General features: G+C 35.5%; 2 protein-coding genes across 2 annotated transcripts in view; both read right to left on the bottom strand.

Annotated features, from left to right (window-relative positions):
* The window catches only part of AP-1gamma (adaptor protein complex 1, gamma subunit), a 34980-nt gene extending 16815 nt beyond the window's left edge, over positions 1-18165 (bottom strand). Inside the window, exons 1-6 of the mRNA XM_028322869.1 lie at positions 17996-18165; positions 15707-15768; positions 14385-14541; positions 10912-11100; positions 7604-7842; positions 3350-3426 (exon numbers count right to left, since the gene is read on the bottom strand). Of these exons, the coding sequence (XP_028178670.1) occupies positions 3350-3426; positions 7604-7842; positions 10912-11100; positions 14385-14541; positions 15707-15768; positions 17996-18054 (783 nt within the window). The 5' untranslated portion in view covers positions 18055-18165. The remainder of the gene's footprint in view (positions 1-3349; positions 3427-7603; positions 7843-10911; positions 11101-14384; positions 14542-15706; positions 15769-17995) is intronic.
* An 89-nt stretch (positions 18166-18254) lies between these two features.
* Arfrp1 (ADP-ribosylation factor related protein 1) lies at positions 18255-21559 on the bottom strand. Its single transcript, XM_028322868.1, has 5 exons — positions 21379-21559; positions 21129-21299; positions 20238-20319; positions 19515-19686; positions 18255-18498 (listed from the first exon to the last, which is right to left on the bottom strand). Exons 1-5 carry the CDS (start codon positions 21469-21471, stop codon positions 18405-18407), a joined length of 612 nt encoding a protein of 203 aa, XP_028178669.1. The 5' UTR covers positions 21472-21559; the 3' UTR covers positions 18255-18404.
* Between the last annotated feature and the right edge of the window lie 398 nt (positions 21560-21957).

Below are 21957 nucleotides of genomic sequence, written 5' to 3'. Positions count from 1 at the left end.
CACACCAAAGTACAAATTCACACAAATCTGCACCGGATGCACGCACACAGAAAAAATAAATTTGCAAAGCGAAATAAAATAATAGTACCATACTTTTACGTATTACACTTCAGGCATAATGCGTTCCCAAAATACTGTCTAAATACTTCGAATTTTGATGAATTTATACAAAATTAAAAGGCATTACCATACAGGGATACAACAGCGATAACATAAGGGATATAAACAGTCGAAATAATAGAAACAAAAAAGAATCGCTTATAAAACTAAAACGTAACACCCCATTGCATGATTATTAGTCACATATTAAAAATTCAAGTGCTAACTCAACCTCGTGATACTTTTTTCAAACAGAAGTTAGTAAGTGTGGAAGAATCGAGATGTTTTGGGAAAGTTCTATCTATCTACCTATGAGTATTATGTTGTAATGTACAGTGCATTATTCACACTAGTATTATGTACTATGTCTACTCATAGATGACACTTTATCGATCTTCCCAGCCCAATGCGTTATCGAAGGCCTTATAGGGTTTAATGGTATGTCAAATAAGTGACGCACTATCATCTACAACTCACTGTAGATTTATTTAGTCAAATACGATGTACACTAACCGTCAATAAATTTCGGGTCGCTATTTTCTTTATAAAAACATTTTAGATTGCCAGATAAATAAAAACAAAAGTTCTCATTCAATGAGTCCGTGATGTTGCGGTTTGCTTTATTCCATTCAACAAGGCTTGGCGGGGAGCTATTATGTTTTATACTTCGATAACAAAAAGGTTAAAATGTTACCATTAAGTTGAAAAAGCTATGAAGCAGATAGGTACATCATTTTTCTTTTTGTAAACATTGTATAAATTCCTTTTATAGCGATTCGAATTCATTGCTCGCGAGTGTATTTTTTATTTTGAACTTTGTGAGTCACTTTTTGATACACCATTAGACAGAAGTAGTAGTCTATACGGCTTTCGATAGAAACCCCTGGAAATCGATACATACACCATAATAACCAACACAATACATTACATTCATGCTCGCTGTCATTCTGTTGACATTGTACGAGTGATTTTATCGTGTGAGCTGTATCCGCAGCTATTGTTTTCGATATGTGTCTATGAATCAAACGATTACGTTGCGAATAGAAAACTAATAATAAATCATACGCTCATGTGTATAGTTTTGCTAAACCATCATAAATAAAATCTACTCTTATCATTTCAGTGATAAGAAATGCAACTTTTAACACAAAACATATCATTCCAGCTTAACTTTTTATCGTAAAGTATCAAAAACGTTCGGTCGTAGTATTTGTACAATGTCATCAGATGATAACGTATCAAAGTGCATGGATCAGCGTTTGTGGTTACCTCGCGCTGTCCGCTCTCCTACGGGACAACACAAACAAACGATTAGTGACTTAAATCGCTGTATTTATATTTTTACATGTTAAATCAAACCTTTATTTACAGAAAGGTAAAGCTAATGATGATTTCATTATAATCGTTAATACTTATTTGTCAATTAAGCGGTCACACATACAGTTATAATAATTGTGTGTTATATTTTATATAATTTCTATTTATGTGTAAAATTCAGGTATTGCAAAATATTATGCAAGTAAGAATTTATAATTATTAGTGGCACATTTATACAAGAAGTAGCTGTAAAATTTAATAGTCATTAATACTTTTACTTTGGATTGTTACGAGTACGATTGTTCTGAATACACAGAAGTATTTACTTATTAATATAGTTCTACGTTTACTTGATAACATTGTTTCTTGAGGCATGTATTGTTGTAATCAGTAAACGTCATACGAAAAGTAAATTCCTTTTACTGTAAAAAAATATACTTTTCAGTGAAGTTGATGTTTTTTATATTGCATCTTGCTTATTTATAATGTCCACCTGTATACCTAGCTTATCTTGGAGATAACTCTACAAAATACTTTTAGCTTAAGACTTTTATATTGTATCCTGCTTATAATGTTCACTTGTCTATACCTATTTTATATTCTAGATAACTAGCAGATAAAGTGTAACGTAAAGGCCAGCTTGCCCGCTGATTTGATCGTAAACCCGCCTTAATTGGCAGTCGTCTAACAGGGCGAGAGTAACGACCGATTTGTCCAATCGGGTCTGTTATCGGTAGATCTTAGGGCCGGTTCAGACTGTGTTGGGACGACAATTTTACCGGAGGACGATAAATATGTCGGATGCTATAATATGTAACTACCGTATAACTAATTTTGGGGCGTTTTTAAGATGTTGATACCATTTGCTAGAGAATCAATAGTCCAAATAGCAAATGGCAAAATATTGAGCTAAAAAAAGTTTTTTCGTTTGCAATTCTTTATTGAACTCAACTGTTTGTTGTAACTAGAGTGAGACATACAATTTAAGGTATAGCGACACATTTTATAGAACTTTGACCAGGTTAATTGATATCTCTCTTTGTCTTGCATCTATCTCTCCACCCATCTTTTTGCTCTGAGACCACCAAAGTGGTCAGTACGATTTTCGGTGTGAACAGACGACAGTAAAATCGTTCAGCAGTAAATTTGTCGGCCGACATAATGTAAACCAGCACTCATTTCGATCTCACCTCGTTAAGTTATGCATGTGTACATGAGTCATGTATGGTTTGACATGTCGCAAGGCATTGGAATGGCATCATCGATAGTTTTTTGCCATGTCTTTGGCAAAAAACCGTCAAAAGTAAAAAAGTAAATCCTATTTCAAAGTCTTAAGATATATCTTGTTGATAAGAACAGTTATTTAGTAACTAGATCTGGTTTAGGCAATTTCAGATAAAAAACAGATACGCGTTGGTGATTGGAGCCTCAAAAAATTATTAAAAATTATAATCATATTTGTGTAACTAATAAATTAGTATATCATAAATTAATCATGTCCGTACCAGATTGCTTGGCGCCTTAAACGTTTTGTTCTAATTTATAATTGCATATTCAGTAATTTAAAAGTATAATGAGTTACAATTTTGTGAAGCCTTGCTTGATCAGGTCAACGAACTCGTTTATGAATCATGTATGCTAATGTTAAAGTTTTCTTTAATTTAACATACCACGCCACTAAAATGTGAATGAATAACGAATATGACATTTTCAAAAGTGAATAATATTCATTTTGTTCTCAATGAACTTGTAACTAACATTGAAATGACCAACGACGTGTGTTTTAGAAAAATGACGCGCATCAAAACGATAACATTTTTATCTTTGGCAAACATTTGTACGATTCGCAGACGCGCGCGCGCAGCCTAACCGCTAGCACACAAAACGAGCTCTATACAGTGGTGATATGGTTCAGTTTTGGTTGACAACTTACCTTTTTGAAGTGGTTGAGTGTGTCTGGGCTGTTTTCACACATCTCAGTGATGAGCGTAACGCCAGTGATAAGAACACCTGCGAGGAAATACGAAAATGTTAGTTACATGTGTTTCGTGGGCCTGGGGCTTCGACTATGTACTGGACTAGGCCAGTAAGTTGGAGTTGCGAAGTTCGATTCCCATTCAGGGCAAATATTTGTATGATATGGCAGGATTGGCAGGAGTCATAAACGTTTATTAATTTCATTTCTGCATTGTTTTCAGCTAAGTAATGTAGTTGGAACTATCACATATTTGGTTATTTGGTTCCCACGATACTTTCAACAAATTAAAGTTCCGTTGCTATGCCTAAAACCCAATGCTACAATTATACAATACAGGTTATCAGACCATATTAATAAGCTAGCAATAATATAAATGCAACTAATTAACAACTTCAGTTTGTTTTAAAGATTTTTATGTGAATTATTTGTGTATGAACTTACTTAACTTTACTTTATAGAATCTAAAAATTACATTAAACACTCTGAATCTAGAAAAAGTCACGTGGCATTTTGTAACCCACTTCGTTGTCAGAATCAATACTGTCCACTTGCTTAGTAGTTGAGGGGAAATGTCAAGGAGAGCCAATCAGGGGCACCGAAGTGATAGAGGTGACAACTAGGTGTCAGCAAACAAGGTTACAGCTATAAGCTTAGTAAAAAGTTTGAAAGGCAGTCGAATTTCCAACTACAAACGTTTCACTTTTGCGAAATTCATGCATATTATGTAAAAAGCCCATAGTTTCATGAAAATACGTCCCACATTAGTTTTTGCGTGAGTTTGAGCATCCAAATATCGATACAAACGTTCGCAGTAATGATATTAGTGTAAAGTCAACAGCACAACAGACTAAACAGTTATATTGTAAAACTAGCTTTTGCCCGCGGCTTCACCCGCGTGACATTTAGTTTGTCACATATCGTCATAAATTATAGTCTATATGTTATTCTGGGTTATATAGAATAATACTGTAGTTTCATCAAAATCCGTGCAGTAGTTGAGTAAAGAGTAACAAACATCCATCCATACATCAAAACTTTCGCATTTATAATATTAGTAGGATAGCATTTATTACAGCTACATAAGAAGCTTCTACGTTTAGCTTGATTTGTTCGTACTTTGTTTTGTATACTCTTGTCTGTTCTCTCTGTTACTTCCACTTAGCGAACAACGCGTTTGTTTCGTGCAAATGTAGGCTTTTACGGGCTGATTTATAGACCAGACGTTAAACTAAATTGGGGTATATTAGCACCTGTAAGGAGATACGGGCCAGTAAAGGCCCGGGCATCTCCGTAGTCATTATACAAATAAATATCGTAAGCCCTGTAGTAACACAGTTTTTCAGTACGGAGAGAATATCGCTCAACCCGTAATAATTAGGCCCAGAACAGACGGTGAAACGCAACTGCAACGAAACTGCAACTTTCTGATGATTCTGATGAATGAAACTGAAACTGAAAGTTTCAAACTGGTCGCGTCATGTGTGGTCTCTCAACGGACGCTATGGCAGAAACTTAGATGCAACTCAAAAGTACCTAGCAGTTGCAGTTTCGTTTCACCGTCTGTTCTGGGCCTTACTTATGCTAAGGTATTGCGTTGATTTAATTATTTAGCACCTTATTGTGAGACTGTTTTACTTTATAAAGTAATAGATGTCTTATCAATCTAGAATCAAACTTTATGAATGGAAACATAACTATATGCTAGAAGTTTCTGTAGAATTTCAAAATGGCTACCAAGGGCAGCCACAGCAAAAAACTTTAGGCTGTTGAAATAATTATTACCAAGCTAGGGTGACGTCAACAAATTTTCTTTGACCACGAAAACGAAGGCGAAACTATTATAGTGAGAGTTACGTAAGTTTGCACCGACAGAAGCATTAATTTATTACTCATGACTTAAAAATCAGACAAATAGATTTGAGCAATATTGCAAACAAATTAAGCGGAATAAAATTAATTTATACTCTTGATATGCATATTACTATTTTTGATGGCATGGTGATATTATCTTTGAGAATATTGGGTTTGTTTAGTGTGTTTTAATAGATTTTTATCTTAAAGTACATACCAAGTGCTGTTGGCGGTGACAATAATATTCCAGAATTACATAAATATGTACTCAAAAGATTGTTTTCAGTAACTCAACAACATATTTCTCAAAATACGACATTCTTTTCTCGGGGAATCCCCTCATCCATTGTTAATGATACACCTGATCGCCGATGTCATTGATTTTCTATTGTTTGCGTTCACTAATGATGGATGGCACTAATTGATTGATTGACTGGCTGACTCCAGCCAGCGTTTGTATTGTGTATCAATGTTGACAATAGTTACTTGCCACAATGATCTACTGAGTCATAAGTCGGTATACAGAAAATTAGATAGCAAGTTTTGTATTGTAGTTTTGAGTTTACATAAATGTATTGAAAAACTATACCTTGATTTTTTAGAATCCAGCAGAGATGTAAACAAACACTTTCATACACAATTACACCATAATCACTTACGTGTTCATAATATCATACACCTTATTTAACAAGCCCATGAAACCAACTTTATTTTCACGTTTATACAAGTTTGAAATCAATCTTTGAAACAAATTATTTTAGCAAAATACGTGGACGATGAGAATTTGTGAGACTTGTCAAATTGACTTGACGTTTAAAATCATGTGTTATCTCCATATTGTCTATGACTTGTCTCTGACACATCAGTGCCGTAACCTGTGAGTCATAGACAATAATCTGTAAATTTAATCGATATTATTTTAAGTATTCACTTATTCCGATTACTGATTAATTTTAAACAAAAAATATACGATACTTTGTTTAGTTTTCCAGCGATAACTTCGACAATTTGGAGATAACGTAAATTTATTTTTCTACTTTTAGTGTTTACTTTTTCGGAGTCAGTTTAATTTTTAGTCGGTTTTATTTAAACGAAATTATTTTACTTTTTTATGCAATTAATGCTTACGTATTGTTCCATTGTTTATTTTTAAGAAAATAAAAAACTTCTTTCAATGAGGGTTTTCGCGATTGAAAAATCCGCAAGCATTTGGACCTCGCGTCTACGTATTGCCATACGTAGACGCGAGGTCCAAATGCTGCATGATTGGTTATTTTTGACATGACATTGACAGATATGTCAAAATCCACCAATCACGCAGCAAGCAACAGAAGTTTAATAACTTTACGGATATCATTGATTGTTTTACTGTCCAGTGTGTTTTTTGATTACATCTGTGCAAACAGTTTGTTTCCTGTTCTCGAAAATTTCATAATCAGTTCACATTCAATGTTGCGACTTTGTTGCATATTTTTAGTATTTTGACGATCACCCGGCGATGATACGCAAGTGCTACAACATTTCACTTCGCGATTAACGAGAGGTTTTGTCGCATCACTAGTTCACAGACTAAAAATATTTTTATGTCAGTTGGCCATATTTGATGACATTTCTGCTGATTTCTAAAAAATTAGACTGTAAGTACAGTTTAACCACAAACACAATAAACGGATACTGACAAGCAATAAAGAAAATTAACGTTCATAACTCCGAGTGAACACGCTCGTGTTTGTTCGCAGTTTTGCACTAACATTTGCCTGCTACGGGCTTTGATCCTACAACCACCAGGTTTATACCAGAATCACAGACCTTTGTAAAAATGAATGATAGTAGTAGTAGAATAGTTTGTAGCCCGTGGGCCTATTGCTCAATCCGACCTGATAGAATGAGGGTTTTCGCGAATGGGAGGGACGTGGATGTGGGGTCTGACTGCTGCGTGATTGGTGGATTTTGACATATCTGTCAATGTCATGTCAAAAATAACCAATCATGCAGCATTTGGACCTCGCGTCTACGTATTGCCATCTGGCGGATTTTTCATTCGCGAAACCTCTAAACGAAAAATATGGGTATAGGTACGGTCAGCAACGAAAGTCCATGAACAGATCCAAATTTTCAAAACACCTGCACACTATAAAGGTTCATATGTAACTGAAGACTGTTATACATTTTGTTTGTAGCTATGTTCAGTAACTTAAATGTACATTTCATGTGTCTAGAATCTTTTGTAAAGTTATTTTGTTCGGCACCTTTCGTTGCTGACTGTACCACCGCACCGACAATCTAAAATTCCCGTGATACAACCAGTTGAACTAAGCAGTAGCATCACGAGCAACGCATGGATATCGTCTGACTTACCATGGTTCTTCTCCGTCAGCAGACTTCTCGTAGCCGGTAAGAACATCTCCATTAGATCCGGCACCCGCCTGATGATGCGGAAGGCGCACAATGCTGCCTTCTTCTTGATGTAAGCGTTCGGAGACTTGATCAGTCTCTCTACTTCGGATGCCAGGTCTCGCGCCATTTCTGGAGACGCAATGGCGCCTAGCGTGCATAACGCTAGACCCACTACGAATTGAGTGTTGCTGTTGAGGTCACTGTGGACAAACACACATTTTAAGACGTGAAAAATCAGGACACAGTTAGGAATTGAACCTACGAAAGGACAGCGCAGGATGGGTCATTGAGGAAATTCTTAGGATCCTTTGTGTGAACGTTTTTTGGGTAAAACGAAGAAACGAACCCAGTATGTTTCACTGAAGGTGGGTTATAGTCTAGACTAGCTAGAGCAGGGGTGGCCAACTTGAGTAGACATAAGATCCACTGTTTATTAACGAAACCCTGGGCATCTACCACTTACATACTTCTTGAAATCTTAAATGAAACAGCATAGTTTAGTACACAATCATGTAGTATTTTTTGCCTTGCCACGATCGACTGGACTAATAGTCGCGATCGACCGATTGGTCACCCCTGAGCTAGAGCATTATACTCGTAACAAACGCTCTATGAGGTGTTCTGATGTCACTGTCAGTGTCGTGACCCTTTCACGAACGAAACCTGTATTTAACGTTACTTTACTAACTCTCAGGGCTCCGCGGGCCACAGGTCAAGAAACACAGCTCTAGTCTATTTTTCTATTCTTTCTTTATAGTCTCTACTCACCTTCAAGAAAGCACTCTTACAAATAAATGTTCATTATTTATGGACAAAAGTAACATAATACATTAGCTTAATAACAGATTGGTACGGTTAAAGCAATTACGCAAACAAGTGGCCGAAGGTAAGTCAAGGTGCCCGCGGTTTTTTGACAATCGATATTAGGGGATGGAATTACACCAGACTGCTAGCTCGGGTCACCGACCGAGATTGGCTGTGTGCATTGTTAGACAGCAGTGGAATATTTTAACAGCTCTGAAATGAGCTGCGCCGTTGGCAGTTTGAGTTAGATTGCCGTTTTTCTAATGAATTTTCAATTAGAATCGTCATACACATTTGAGCATTAGTGCGTGAGGTATGGGAGGGGTAGTATTAACATAAATTATGACGTGACAGAACATACAAATCTGAAAGAAATCTGAAGTTTCGCTGACGTTTGACCCTCATCCCTCATCCCGTGCCGCTCAGACCTCAGACACTAACTCATTTAAGCGCTCCACCTATAAAACTTTTTACTAGATAGATAAGTTAATGTAACATAATCATAGTTATTAAGCGGACACACGGTCGTACAATTAACTTAGCTCCGTAGCAAGAGCGTATTTCTATACTTATATGCTAGGTGTGCGCTAGCTAATTGAATTTCACTCCAGAATTTCATCCGCTTCGTAAACTAATAGAAGTTGAGCTAAGCACTTCAGTTCAGATTTAATAATTATCTCTGGTAAAGAATCAAAAATCACCCACACCTGCTTGATGATTCTAATTTTGTGGGATTAGTTTTTCTTAATTGTATAAGTATTTCTTAGTTTACGTGACGTCATAAGCAATTGACAAAGTTACTCTGGATTATGTAATTTAATTATATGTAAGAGCACCTTAACGCATAGCCGCTATTAACAGCCCGTACATACGCCCATGTTTTTATCGCTTAATTTATGTAAACGTTACATACCCGTGTTTGGTTAACATTTGCAGTAACTAGTTCTGCAGGCAAGTTGATGTAATAACTCAAATTGCGATGTAGTGTGCTTTTGCAAATATTTTGAGTCAACTCGAGTGTTTATGATAAAATATTAATCAGTAATAAAATATAAACCATATTTAATAAATAATATGTTTCACTACTACATTAGTAAACGAAATCTACGATATCTAGACCGTCAACACTAATAAAAAATCAAACGGTTATGTTCTACAAAATTTGGTAAAGCCTTCAAATATCAACTTGGCAACTTGATAACGAATTGGCATCTCGAAAACAACAAAATGCTAAAAATAAAAACATTCCCCGCTTTTCAGCAATCTAATAAAATGTTAGAGACATTCAATTTCGCACGTAATCTCTGGAAATTGTTATTATAACGAAATACTGTCACTAGTGCCTCGTTGGTATTCAGTCCGACGACATCGAGTGAACTATCGCAGAGTTATGTAACTTTCAGCTGAAAGTGTGCATGTAAAACTAGGTGACTTTATTGAAATACCACAAGCGGTGTGCAAATTAAATAGTCTTCGAGCAAATATGTATCTTTTAAAAGGATTAACAGCAAATCAAATCGTGCAATTTGTGTCCTATCTGCGAATTGAACCTAGGCCCTCGTCACGGTAATAATTACCGTGCCCTCGTATGATTTGCGTTGATGAACGAACCCGGGGATTTTCTCGATCTGGATTTTTTATTGTAATAGTCAGAACCAAGTACGTGGGCTGAGGCTAACATGATTTTTAATTTGACACCATCAATTTACTGATGTAGTTGGTTAGCGCCTGGCGGCGTTGGTCTTACAACGTATTTCATTATTTATTCACAAAAAACACGAAGGGACTCCCAAATAAGATCGTCCACTTATTAATTCAAAGGAACGACCTTTTTCTGAGTATCCATTACCAAATCTGCGATCAAAGTAAACCCCATTTTAATCTAAAAGTCAACGCCCCTAAAATTCACGAAATAAAATACAGCAAGCTTTGATAAACTAATTTTTCAAGTGGATAGGTAATTAGTTTTTTTTTCCGCAAAATACTTAAAGGCCAATTATTTTTATGAATCATTTAAGGCATTTTAGACTTTTTCACGATGAAATTGCTCAATGACGACAGCTGCGTCGCAACCTTGATGTAATCGTAATGTAACAAAGTTGTCACGATTCACACTAAACTACATTTTTAGTGCTAGTACTTTTACATAGGGATCTTCTAAATTCACAATGTATTTAAAAGAGTTGGGGGAGGCCTTTGTCCACCTGTGGACGTCATGTTGCTGAAACGAACTAACGATAAAATCAGTTAATCAGTTCGTGTCTTGCCCGTGAACCGTGGACTCAGTGGACGGGCAATGATATCCAAGCACTCCGGTTACCTTGATAGACTACTCATTTCTACTGACTATTGGTAAAGACCTTTACTAGACAGTTTGCGTCTTGCTCCTGAACTGCGGACTAGCAAAGAGCTTCAGACTGCTATCCTGTATGTAATAAATGTATGTAACATTTAAGGCTACTCACTTCTTCAAACTGTTGGTGATGAGCAGGTGCACATCCTGGCGTTCATCCAACAGCAGCATGGCGCCTAGGTATCCCACTCGCTTGTCGGTGAACCGCGGACTGGCGATCAGTTTCAAACACTCCAGCTGCCCAAAGTGGGCCGGGTAGCCCAGCATGTGGATGTATAGGAGCTTTGCGATGTTCCGGCATCTGGAGAACGGAGATAACGTTAGTGTTTTGTTTTTTTTTTTTCATTTTTGAAGTGGGAAATGGAGGAAACGTTAAGTCTTTTGTTTTTTCTTTTCTATGGAATGAGTGAAAGGTTAGTGTTTTGTTTTATTTCTTCTTTGGAACGAACAAAAGGTTAGTTTTTTGTTTTCTTTCTATCTGAGACTAAGGCTCAGTTTTTTGATTCATAGTTAAAATAACAAATCGTTAAATTTTGTTACTAATGGTTAAATATTAACAAAATGTTAACAAATAGTTAAAAAATGTACTAAAAGTCAAGCTAACCATTGTTCGAAAAACATTTTTTTCTGATATTTAACCACTTGTCATTTGACATCTGTCTGTTTTTCGAACAATGGTTAATTTGAGTTTTAGTACATTTTTAAACTATTGGTTAACATTTTGTTAATATTTAACCATTAGTCGCAAAATCTAACAAATAGTTATTTTAACTATGAATCAAAAAACCAGGCCTTAAAGGCGCGTTAACATAAAAAAAAAATGCTGTTCTATGCATAGCACACAGCCTATCTGGGCATTTTATAGGATGCTATCATACAAGTAAGCCATACCTATACCATAACCATGGTCTTTTTTTAGAAATAAAGATAATTCTGGCATTATTAGTAACGGATAAAATATATCACATTTATGCATCCATCACACAGTTGCGCGTAGTAAACAAATGTACAGGCAGAACCTATTGTTATTTGTGACGCACCTACAGCAAATGTTTTGATTGTTTCATCTCATTTGAATTATCAATATGAATGGCCACGTTGATTCAATGACACGTGAATATTAAACTGTGTTAACTTAATACTCGAATAAATTACTACTAATTAGTAGACAAATCGATTTGAGTAAGTAGTAAAGTAAACATTACTATTTTTAAAGTTCAACGTTTTCGTACGTTGAAAGAGGTTTAATATTAAAAATGAGACCGAGAAAAGAGCAGCTTTAGTAGTAAAACAAAGAGCAAAGGTAATGTAGGTGTATTTCACGCCTACGCGCCGCGCAGACAATGGAAGGTAGGGCCCCAGCCGACTGAAAAGTTGCTTTGTGTTCTTAGATAGACATAAAATAGCTTTATGAGCAGACCATTTATACAGTAACATTGTTATGTTGCTATTCATGAGGATAACTAGCGGGAAAAGTAGCACTTAATCAAGAGTGCTCATGGATTATGAACCACAGCGTCCCCAAAATTTTATAATCATGCTATGACGAAGGCACCCGTTTTAATTATGTTACAGGATAACTATAAGGTAACTGTAAAGCTTCAACCAGCAGATCGTCATTGCCGACGCGATCATAGGCCAATGACAAAAAAAAAATCAAATCAAAAATCAAAATTATCTTTATTTGTTTAGACTAATTAAATTAGTTCTTGCAAATCGTCAAATGCTCTTAAGGAGCCTATACATTAGGGTGGTCCTTATTTTTCGACTTTTGAATTCTCCCCGGGGCACTTTCTCATTCGATTATATACCTCTAAATATGAAATTAGCTTTTTTTGTTTTTTTTTTGGTTAAGATTTAGAGGTCGCTACCAGCTGTCAAAATATTTACAAAAGCTTTGAAGATCTTAAATCATGGTTTCATAAATGTTTTATTTAAGTGTTTATATCACATTTTAGGTGCAAATGAACATCGCATAGATGAAATAGACAGTCGCTTCTTGTCCCCTTCTCCCCTCAACCCCTCTTCTGTACCGACCATGGTACCGACGCGTCGAGATACTAACAAGTAAACTCTTATATCTTAAAAATAATTGATTCAAATAATGTATATTGTACATAATATCTTAGTTCATAGCAACAACAATAATTTTGTAACATTTTTATTTGGCTTTGGCTAAAAATAAATGAATCTAACAAATACAGATTTTGTGTTTTTACTTAAAATTCAAACCTTGGTAGCGACCCCTAAATGTCTTTTAAAAATTAAAAAAATAATAATGAAAGACTTTCATATGGTATATATTCAAATTACGTGGTGCCCCGCAAAATATAAGAAAAAAAATTTTTTTCATAGGAATAAGGACCACCCTACTATACATGTCTCATTCTTCTTTTGCGCGACAGGTCGCGCGACCCATGACAGTTCACGCGACCTGTCATTAGCCTATGATCGCGCCAGCGATGGCGATCGGCACGCGTTGGTGTGGTTGAAGCATTACTTGAAAATCAAAGAAAGCTGAAGCCTATGCCATAGCTTATGCGCAATATACATTCTAATTTCGAATGTTTCGAAAAGGAGAAAGTTTTTTGCCATTTCGAAAATTTTATAAATACGGTGAAGGCGTGAAATTTACTTGTTTAATAGATATGTGGCGTAGTAATAACAGATGGCCTTTAGCATGTAATACTGTTGCGGGCTTAATGCGGTTATATTAGCCTTCAGTCGACGATTTCTAATGTAACTTGAGTGCCTACATGTACGACAAACTATTTGTGTTTAAATAAACTGATGCAGTTTAAAGTTTTTATCTACAAAAAAACTGAATGTCTGTTAACGTTTTTTCGTTTAAACTTTAAACAGCTGAATCAATTTTTATGATAAGTAAGGTATACAACAAACCTACTTCAGTAAGTTAATATATTATATCACTTACGGCAAGCCTGTTCAAGTATTTACATCTAAATCAGCGATTTCCACCAGCACCAGCAAGTCCTATCTATTATTATCTTTTATAAGATTGAGTGGGTGTGTACGCGTAGGTACGTGGGCGTTCGTTCGTATTCTTGTCTGGTTATTATTGATATTTTTTCTCAGGGGTTTTTTTAAATTAAGGGTTATACGTCAGTCACAGCCTTACAGGCTCGAATCTATTTCTGAGAGGAGTTTTGTGGGTACTTTAGTTCGAGTGACATTTCCTCGATGATTTATTACATCGACGGGCTACCTCGAAGGATTACTGCGACGGGTCTTTGCGTCAACGGCTCATTACCTTGATAGGTTAAGACCTCAAACGGACCATCGAGGTATAAAACATGGAGAGAACGTCAAACGAACTAAAGTTCGGATTCTGAAAACACGGTCAGGTCACGGCCTTTAATCAGTATTTAGACACTTATACACGACCCAAATATAGCTTGCCCTACCACCACTCCTGGACATGCATGGGCTGTAGCTGAGAAGAAGTGGCGGAAGAAACTCAGTCACCTTTACAGATTCGAGGGTGACGCTGGTCGCTGTGAACTGATCACCCTTGGGAAAAAATACCAAATCCCTGAATTTTCGTAGTTGTTCACAAGTACCCACCTCCAAACGCTGTCCTCTTCCCTGAAGGTGGACCTGATATACGCGCACTCCTTGTTGACGACGCTTCGCTCTTCGGCCGCGGTCCTGGCGGCCCTGATCTGACGGATGAGGTCCCGCAGCCGAGTGGGAGTGGGCATCCGCACTGAAACCGGCGCGACTATTACGGACGACACACACACATAAAGCGGGGATCAGTGCATTTGATTAGGTGCTCTTATGGACTAAGTATGAAATTGTACCGTGGAAATGAATAACTCTATTGGTTTGTAACGTTTCAGGATATAAGAATCAGCTCAGAAGAAAATGAGTAACTGTTGATTTGTAGCGTGTCAACGCCTCATATAATTATTTAGGTTCTTCAGAATGATCAGGCTCATATATTGGACTTGGGACAAGAACACAGGGTCTGGTGCAAAAAAACTGGAAAAGATGAAAAATGTTATAATTTTTACGGGGAATCCATAATTTCTCACAGCTTCTATGCTTCGGCGCTTGACACGCTCTAAAGTGAGTGCTGTGTGATCGAAATTAGCACGGGAGATACCGTGGGCAGAAGTTATTTTGGAGCAAGTGAACCATATTATAAATCAAATATATTATCGTTCATTACAAGACCACTAACACAGCCCTAAGTGAGCTAGGGCCCGCCCGATTAAGGAATCACGTCCTGTTTTTGATTTATCAATCAAGTTCAAATGGCATTCCTTCACAGACACAATGTAGTATCTTATCTGGTAGAAATAAGGGCTATTTTACTACAAATAATATTCAGATGACTAGATTACATTCAAACTATAATTTTAATTCTCAATGAACCCTGAGCAAGTGTTCTGTGGAGCTAGTAATTTGGTTTTCCTTAACCTCTAATTGATTAAGAATGATAAGGCAAATAGTTCTCAGAAATAAATTGGTTTTCTAGAAATAGTACGAGTTATTTTAGTTATTGATTTTACTATTTCAACAGTACAATTTCATTGAAATAATTGGTTAATGTAAAGTATATAAGGAGGAGGCCTTTGTCCAGCAGTGGACGTCATTTGGCTGAAACGAACGAACGAACGAACGAAAGTATAAAAATGTATAAAAAGTAGTAGTTAATATATTGTTAGTAGGCTGGCAAGGAATTCTATAAAATTTTTGTTACAGACAAAGTGTGTGGAAAAGCATTGTGTTAGGACCTTACTAAAAAGATGTGAAATTATGCAAGTTAATTTCTAATTGGAGCTAATTAGATAGGGTATAATTTAAATAATATTTATTTAATTTGAATTGAATACATTTAACCTGTTAAAATTATCACTATAATTTGTAACGGAACTCACCTCTTTCTATGGCCTCATTTACCACTTGCTTTATGGTAGCAATATTAAACGCCGGGTTAAACCTGCAAGAAAACATTAACATTAGGATTTTTATTGTCTTTGATTAATAAATTCTATGAAAATTAGTAGTATTGTATGTAGGCATTAGTACTGCAGAGAATAAAGAAACAGAACCTAAATAAATTTAGAAACTAACTGGACTTCATTATCCTTGATCCTACTAATATTGTAAATGCAAAAGTTTGTGTGGATGATGATTACTGAACGGATTTGATGAAACTTTACAGTATTATTGTTTATAACCCAGATTAACATTAGGCTATAATTTATGACGATCTGTGAAAACTAAATTTCACGCGAGTGAAGCCGCAGGCAAAAGCTAGTTATTCATAAAACAAAGATTTGTTATTGACCTGTTGATGTTCAACAAAATTACCAATATGTGGTTCAATTCAAAGACAGCCCTAGGCTAGCCTCACAGCTAGTTGAGTGTGACAACTGTCCAAACTCGGATTTGTGAATTACAATGACTAACAATGTCACGACAGTCAATTAGAATGAACTATTGACTGCCATTATAGGTGATTGTAGGCAGAATTGTTCAAATAGAAGAATGATTTTATTAATTTGATTTTTATTAAGTGATGGCAAATTTTACTGGTGACTGAAATAGTTATAATGTGACCATGATATACCATTAAAGATTTTGAAACAATCACATTGGTTTTAAAATATTTGAATGAAAAGTCATTTGTTTTGCATCTCTTGATATAATTATATTGTACAGAAATTATCTCTTTTATTTTCTTAAAATCTTATGATTCTAGTAAGGCTGTAAAAAAGCTCAAAATAATGTTTACGTTGGATTGCATTCACAGCTTATAATTTAAAAGTATCTGTGCCTTTATAGTCTTGTTAGTAGCTTAAAATAATAAAAGCAAACAGGCAAATACATGCTCATGTGTCAAATCCTCTACATATATTAATAAGGTATTAATATTTGTGTAACTTAATTATGTATTGTCAAGGTCACTTTGGATAAATCGATAAACTTACATTCCAGATTTTTGTACATGATAATTTGTCAAACAAAAAATATATAAAAGCAGACTTGTAGATCTCTGTCAGGAGATTGCAGATTTTGACAAGTTCAAGGATTAAAATAAGTACATAGTTTACATGTAATTGAATAATTTAAACTTTATTACTTTTAGAGTAGCTGCTTGTTATAATAAAATAAATAATAACATTTTAGCAAGTACGTAAAGAGCCAAATACAGCCAAAAGAAAGTATAATTTAAGATAAAGCGTAGGAAGAAGAGATTGAACTAAAGAATTTTGATGTATTGAAAGCAGAGTAAAGTACTTTATTATAACCTTTAAAAAACGTAAATAACATAATTTTTACCCGGATTCGGAGCCGTTCATCTTGAGTCCGTTAGGGTTTTCCTTTAACGTTATTTAGATGAGTCTTGAATTACTAGTGGCACAGGTAATCGCTCTTGATTGGGGCAGGTGCAAAGGACAAAAATCAGCGGGGAAAAAACACTTGTTTACAGAAGTTATCACTTGAACACTCTTATAAAACATAAAGAAAGGAACTAAGGACTAATTTACAGGTTTTTAGTTAGGTCCCTATGCATTTTATCTCGTCACAAACCATAGAAATGCAAGAGAAATCGCACGCCACCTTTGGCTAACTTCTGTCATATTTTCACTTCCAATTCAACATGAATATGCGTTCTGAGTATTATATAATTTAAGCGGTTAAATTATACACTAAATCGACGACAAAATATTTTATCACAGCACGTAATTACACGAAGAATTATTACGATATTCGCCAGCTGACATTTCCGTGGTGCGTTGCAAGATTCAACATGGCCGACTCCTCGGGCATGACGTTTACCATTTTTTGGTCAACTCAGAGACTGTTTAATAATTTTGTATAATTTAGAATATACAAAATTATAATTAATATTTATTTGAATGGCCGATAACAAAGTTGTAATATCTCTTTGTTTGTTATCTAGTACCTGTCCCCTATTCTAATTATTTTCATAGTAAGTTAATGGATGACAGCCCCAAAAATGATTTCTGAACGAACGCGACGTGGAAAACTTTTTTGATTTCCGAAAAGTCGACATCCGCTTTCTCAATAATTTTTCCACTTTGCGTTTTTTCTTGACCTATCAATCAACTAACAAGATCACGAGATAAGAGAGCAATAACTTGAATAAAATTGATTAAATAAAGAATTAAACCCAAATTCATTGTTTGTTTACCTACCTTCTGTTTTGTTCTGGCGGTAATACACTCCAATCCACTTCATACATAGGATAGGCCATAACTATAACATTTGCATTTACACCAACACTAAAAATATATTAACATTTCACAACTAGGGCACAGTATTCCACGGCGGTGCAAGGCGGACTGTTATCAGAAGTGTTTATCAGGTACAGGTACCTCCTCGAACGTCTATCCAGTAATTACGTATCTCTTATCAAAGGTACAATTTATCACTGAAAAAGGATAGCAATATAACCACAGTTTTACTAATGTTTTATTCTTAATGTCAATACAGTATGTACAAAACAATGGATCGAGTCACAGCATTATCTAAATAGGAAAACTCATTATTATTCAATGTATTTCGCGCCGTGGACGTGTGATAAATGCAGGTGACGCCGTCGTACTATAAGTTGTCGTCGTGATTCCGCGGTGGTCGGTCAACGCTGTTCCTTTTGATGCAGTCCACTAGCCATCGAATGCCTTCATCTACACCATCTCTGAAAAAAAAAGAATAAACACTTAAGACATAAAACAAATAAAAGATACACAGGTATAATTAAGTAGACATGATTAACATAAAAACCTACATGAGTTCTAACTGAATTACATCATTTACATCTTACTATAATTTATTTGGAGTACCTATTGATGTTGGTTTGTTCAATACTGTTTAAATGTAGAATTTTCCTTATAAGTATGCTCCGCCATTTATCTTTAAAATCATATTTGCTACAGAGTTACAAATTACATAAAATTTAATTTAATAGACATGTTCCTTTTAACATCGCATCGTCAGTGATTGCTTAGCTATTTTACGACTGTGTCGATGCTAAATCGCATGTTTTAAAATATTTAATACCGCAGACGGAACTTTCGGTATCAATGAAGAAAAATCAAAATGAATGTGGTGACATTTTCGTAATATTTTGGACACAAAACGAGTTTAGTTCGTACTTGTTTTGTTTGAAGGCACGCAGCCCTTGCATAGATCCCGTGTGGAGCTCTCGAACTCAGTAGAAGATGGGGGTGGAATGGGTTAAAACTAGATTGTTGAGAAAGGGAAGTTGAAAAGATTAACAAAAATTAGGCGCACGTCAAATGTGGATGTGCCGCGATCGGAGCCACGGTGGATACGGCTGATGGACGTCCATAGGCTAATGAGGGCTAGGGGCTAGTTTTTATACTTAACAGTTGGCATCACTGGCGAGTGACAGGACCATAATCTACAGTGGCGCCAACTGGCGAGTACAAATACAATAACCCTCACTAAAGCCCGGTCTGTGAGCACGTAGAATTTTGTCCAATGACCCCAAGCTACCCATCCTTATCGCTCGCGCGTAATTATATTGCTGTCGCGACTGTGCGACGGGCGCTCGCAGTGAGACCAGACTATAGTTAAGGAATATTTCAGGGGTGGCCAACCTTTATGTATCAAATAGGTGTCCAAAATATTGTGTCGCCATTGTTTTGCTATCCCTTCATTTACTAAGAAGAAAATAGAATTATTTATTACCCATTTAAAGCAGAAGTGGCCATCAACATGATGTCTCTGGCGCCGATGAGGTGGGCGTTCTGGTTGAAGATGGGCTTGACCGTGTGCACGCCCATGCAGTCTGGAATGTCTTGCTTGTTGGCTAACACCAGTAGTGGGACTCCGGAGAGGTGCTCCGATGCTATCATCCTGTCTAAAACATATGTACATTATGAGGAACTAGTTAGCAGTTATTTGTTACTAGCTTTCCGCCCGCGGCTTCGCCTGCGTAAAATTTTGTCTGTCACAGAAAAACTTTATCGCGCGCGTCCCTGTTTCAAAAACTGGGATAAAAACTATCCTATGTCCTTTACCGGGACTCAAACTATCTCTATGCCAAACTTCATCAAAATCGGTTCAGTTCAAAATCGGTGAATGCGAGACAGACAGACAGACAGAGTTACTTTTGCATTTATAATATTAGTATAGATTATTATCTACAGTAACACTGGTCAAACATACATAATTTTACTACTTAACAATGTGATACAGCATTTAAGCACTTATCTTGACTATCAAGTTTAGTTATTATACCAAAATCATTGTTTAGGTATCATTTCAAAAATAATTTCAGTAAAAATAAAAATATACATAAAATAGGTGATAGGAATACATTTGAGAATACTGAAATACAAAGATTAACGGTGTAAGAAATAGAAACCTATTAAGTTCATGTGTTTCTCAATCCTTTTTCATTATACTCACCAAAGGTTTCCTTCGATTCAGATACTCTCTCTCTGTCAGACGAATCCACAATGTAAATGACGGCATGACACTCTGCATAGTACTGGAAACAAATATTTAGCCCCTTAATAATAATAACACACATTGTACACCACACGCAAAACAAGAAAGTTACAATGCTGGAGAGCTGTTATGATACACAGGGACAGGACAGTACAATTTAGGCAGTCTTATCACTTAGTTATAAAAACTAAAACAGATTTGTGAGAAGATCAAGCTAAAACCATGCATCCATACAGTTGTATGTTTTAATTTTTGTAAAAAAAATGCCCTGTATTTATCAACAAAAATTTAACAGGTAAATAACATAGTTATTTCATAAGTTTTGCAGTAAAAATAATTTGTTATAAATGTGTCTCATTCACTGTCAATATCTGAAATAATTTTATTACAGTAAATTATACTGCTTGGTGCTTGGCACACATACAAACTGCAACTTGTTATTTATAAACATACCTCAGTTCAAAAGTCAGATTTAACTGTAACTTTTTTTAACTTAATTTAAACTAAAGCATAGAATTAAGGCTGCTATTGGTTTAGAGCAGGGGTCTCCATATCCAGCCCACCACTGACATCAATCCGGCCCGCGACAGTAATTGAAATGCAATAAAAGCCTATATTTGTATAGATGGACAGAAAAATGAAAACTGTTAAGGCCGTTACAACATTGCAAAAAAATTACTATGGCCAATATGGCATAACAATTTTTTCGAGACTCCTGGTCTAGAGTCTAGATATTGATGAGTCAGCATTTGTCCTAACATTGAAGTTTTAGTTACAAAAGTTTTAAAGTTATTATTCATCAAATCTGTTCAACACTTATTGTGGACAGTGAGATTTGAACTTAATTACTTTGTCCCAGAGAGATTGAAGTTCTTGTTGTCCGCCTAGGTCCCAAAAGTTCAGCATGACTCCATCCACATCTATTTTGCCTATGTTAAGTCCAACTGTCGTGGTTATCCTGTTTGGATTCATTGCTTTATATTTCCTCGTAAATTTAGTTTTAGCTGCTTCCAAATAAGTCTGTAAAAGTAAATTAATTTATTAAACAATGGAAAACTGATATTCAAGTAGGTAGTCAATGATTTCCATAATTGCTTACAGTTTTTCCCGCATTGTCCAAACCTAATATTAACACACAGTATTCGTCTTTTTGAATAATATACTTGTAGAAACCATGTATTAATGTGTACATTTTAGACCATTATTGTTTGGAATTTCTAAATAAATAAATTGTAAACTCGAGCTTCACAAAATAAACACGCAATCATTTGTTTGCTATTTTAACGTTCAAATGTCATGCTAATGTCATTACTCGAGCGAGACGGAGCGTCAAGATGCCAACAGTTAATTTTAGTTACCGGAATTAATTCATTAGAAGTGATAAAATTTAAAAGTGATTGTGATAGTATTGTTGAAAGCCGACTACCATTAATATTACTCATAGAGAAAAGTAAATATTACTAGACTAGGCGAGGTAGTAGGTATTTATTTAAAGTACAATCTTTTTCAACTATATTTTTTTGACGTTCGGTAAAATAAACGAAAGACGTTTTAATTGTCATGGCAAATAAGTCAGTCAACTGATGTCAACAGTGTCACTATGACGTAACATTATTCACTAACGTTTTTTAGCAAGGGCATAAAAAATATACATCATGACATTGAAATAAAAAGCAAA

Source organism: Ostrinia furnacalis, unplaced genomic scaffold (genome assembly GCF_004193835.3).
Source record: "Ostrinia furnacalis isolate ACB-3 unplaced genomic scaffold, ASM419383v2 OfSCF0526, whole genome shotgun sequence".
Classification (NCBI taxonomy): domain Eukaryota; kingdom Metazoa; phylum Arthropoda; class Insecta; order Lepidoptera; family Crambidae; genus Ostrinia; species Ostrinia furnacalis.
This window is presented reverse-complemented; position numbering and strand designations above follow the sequence as displayed.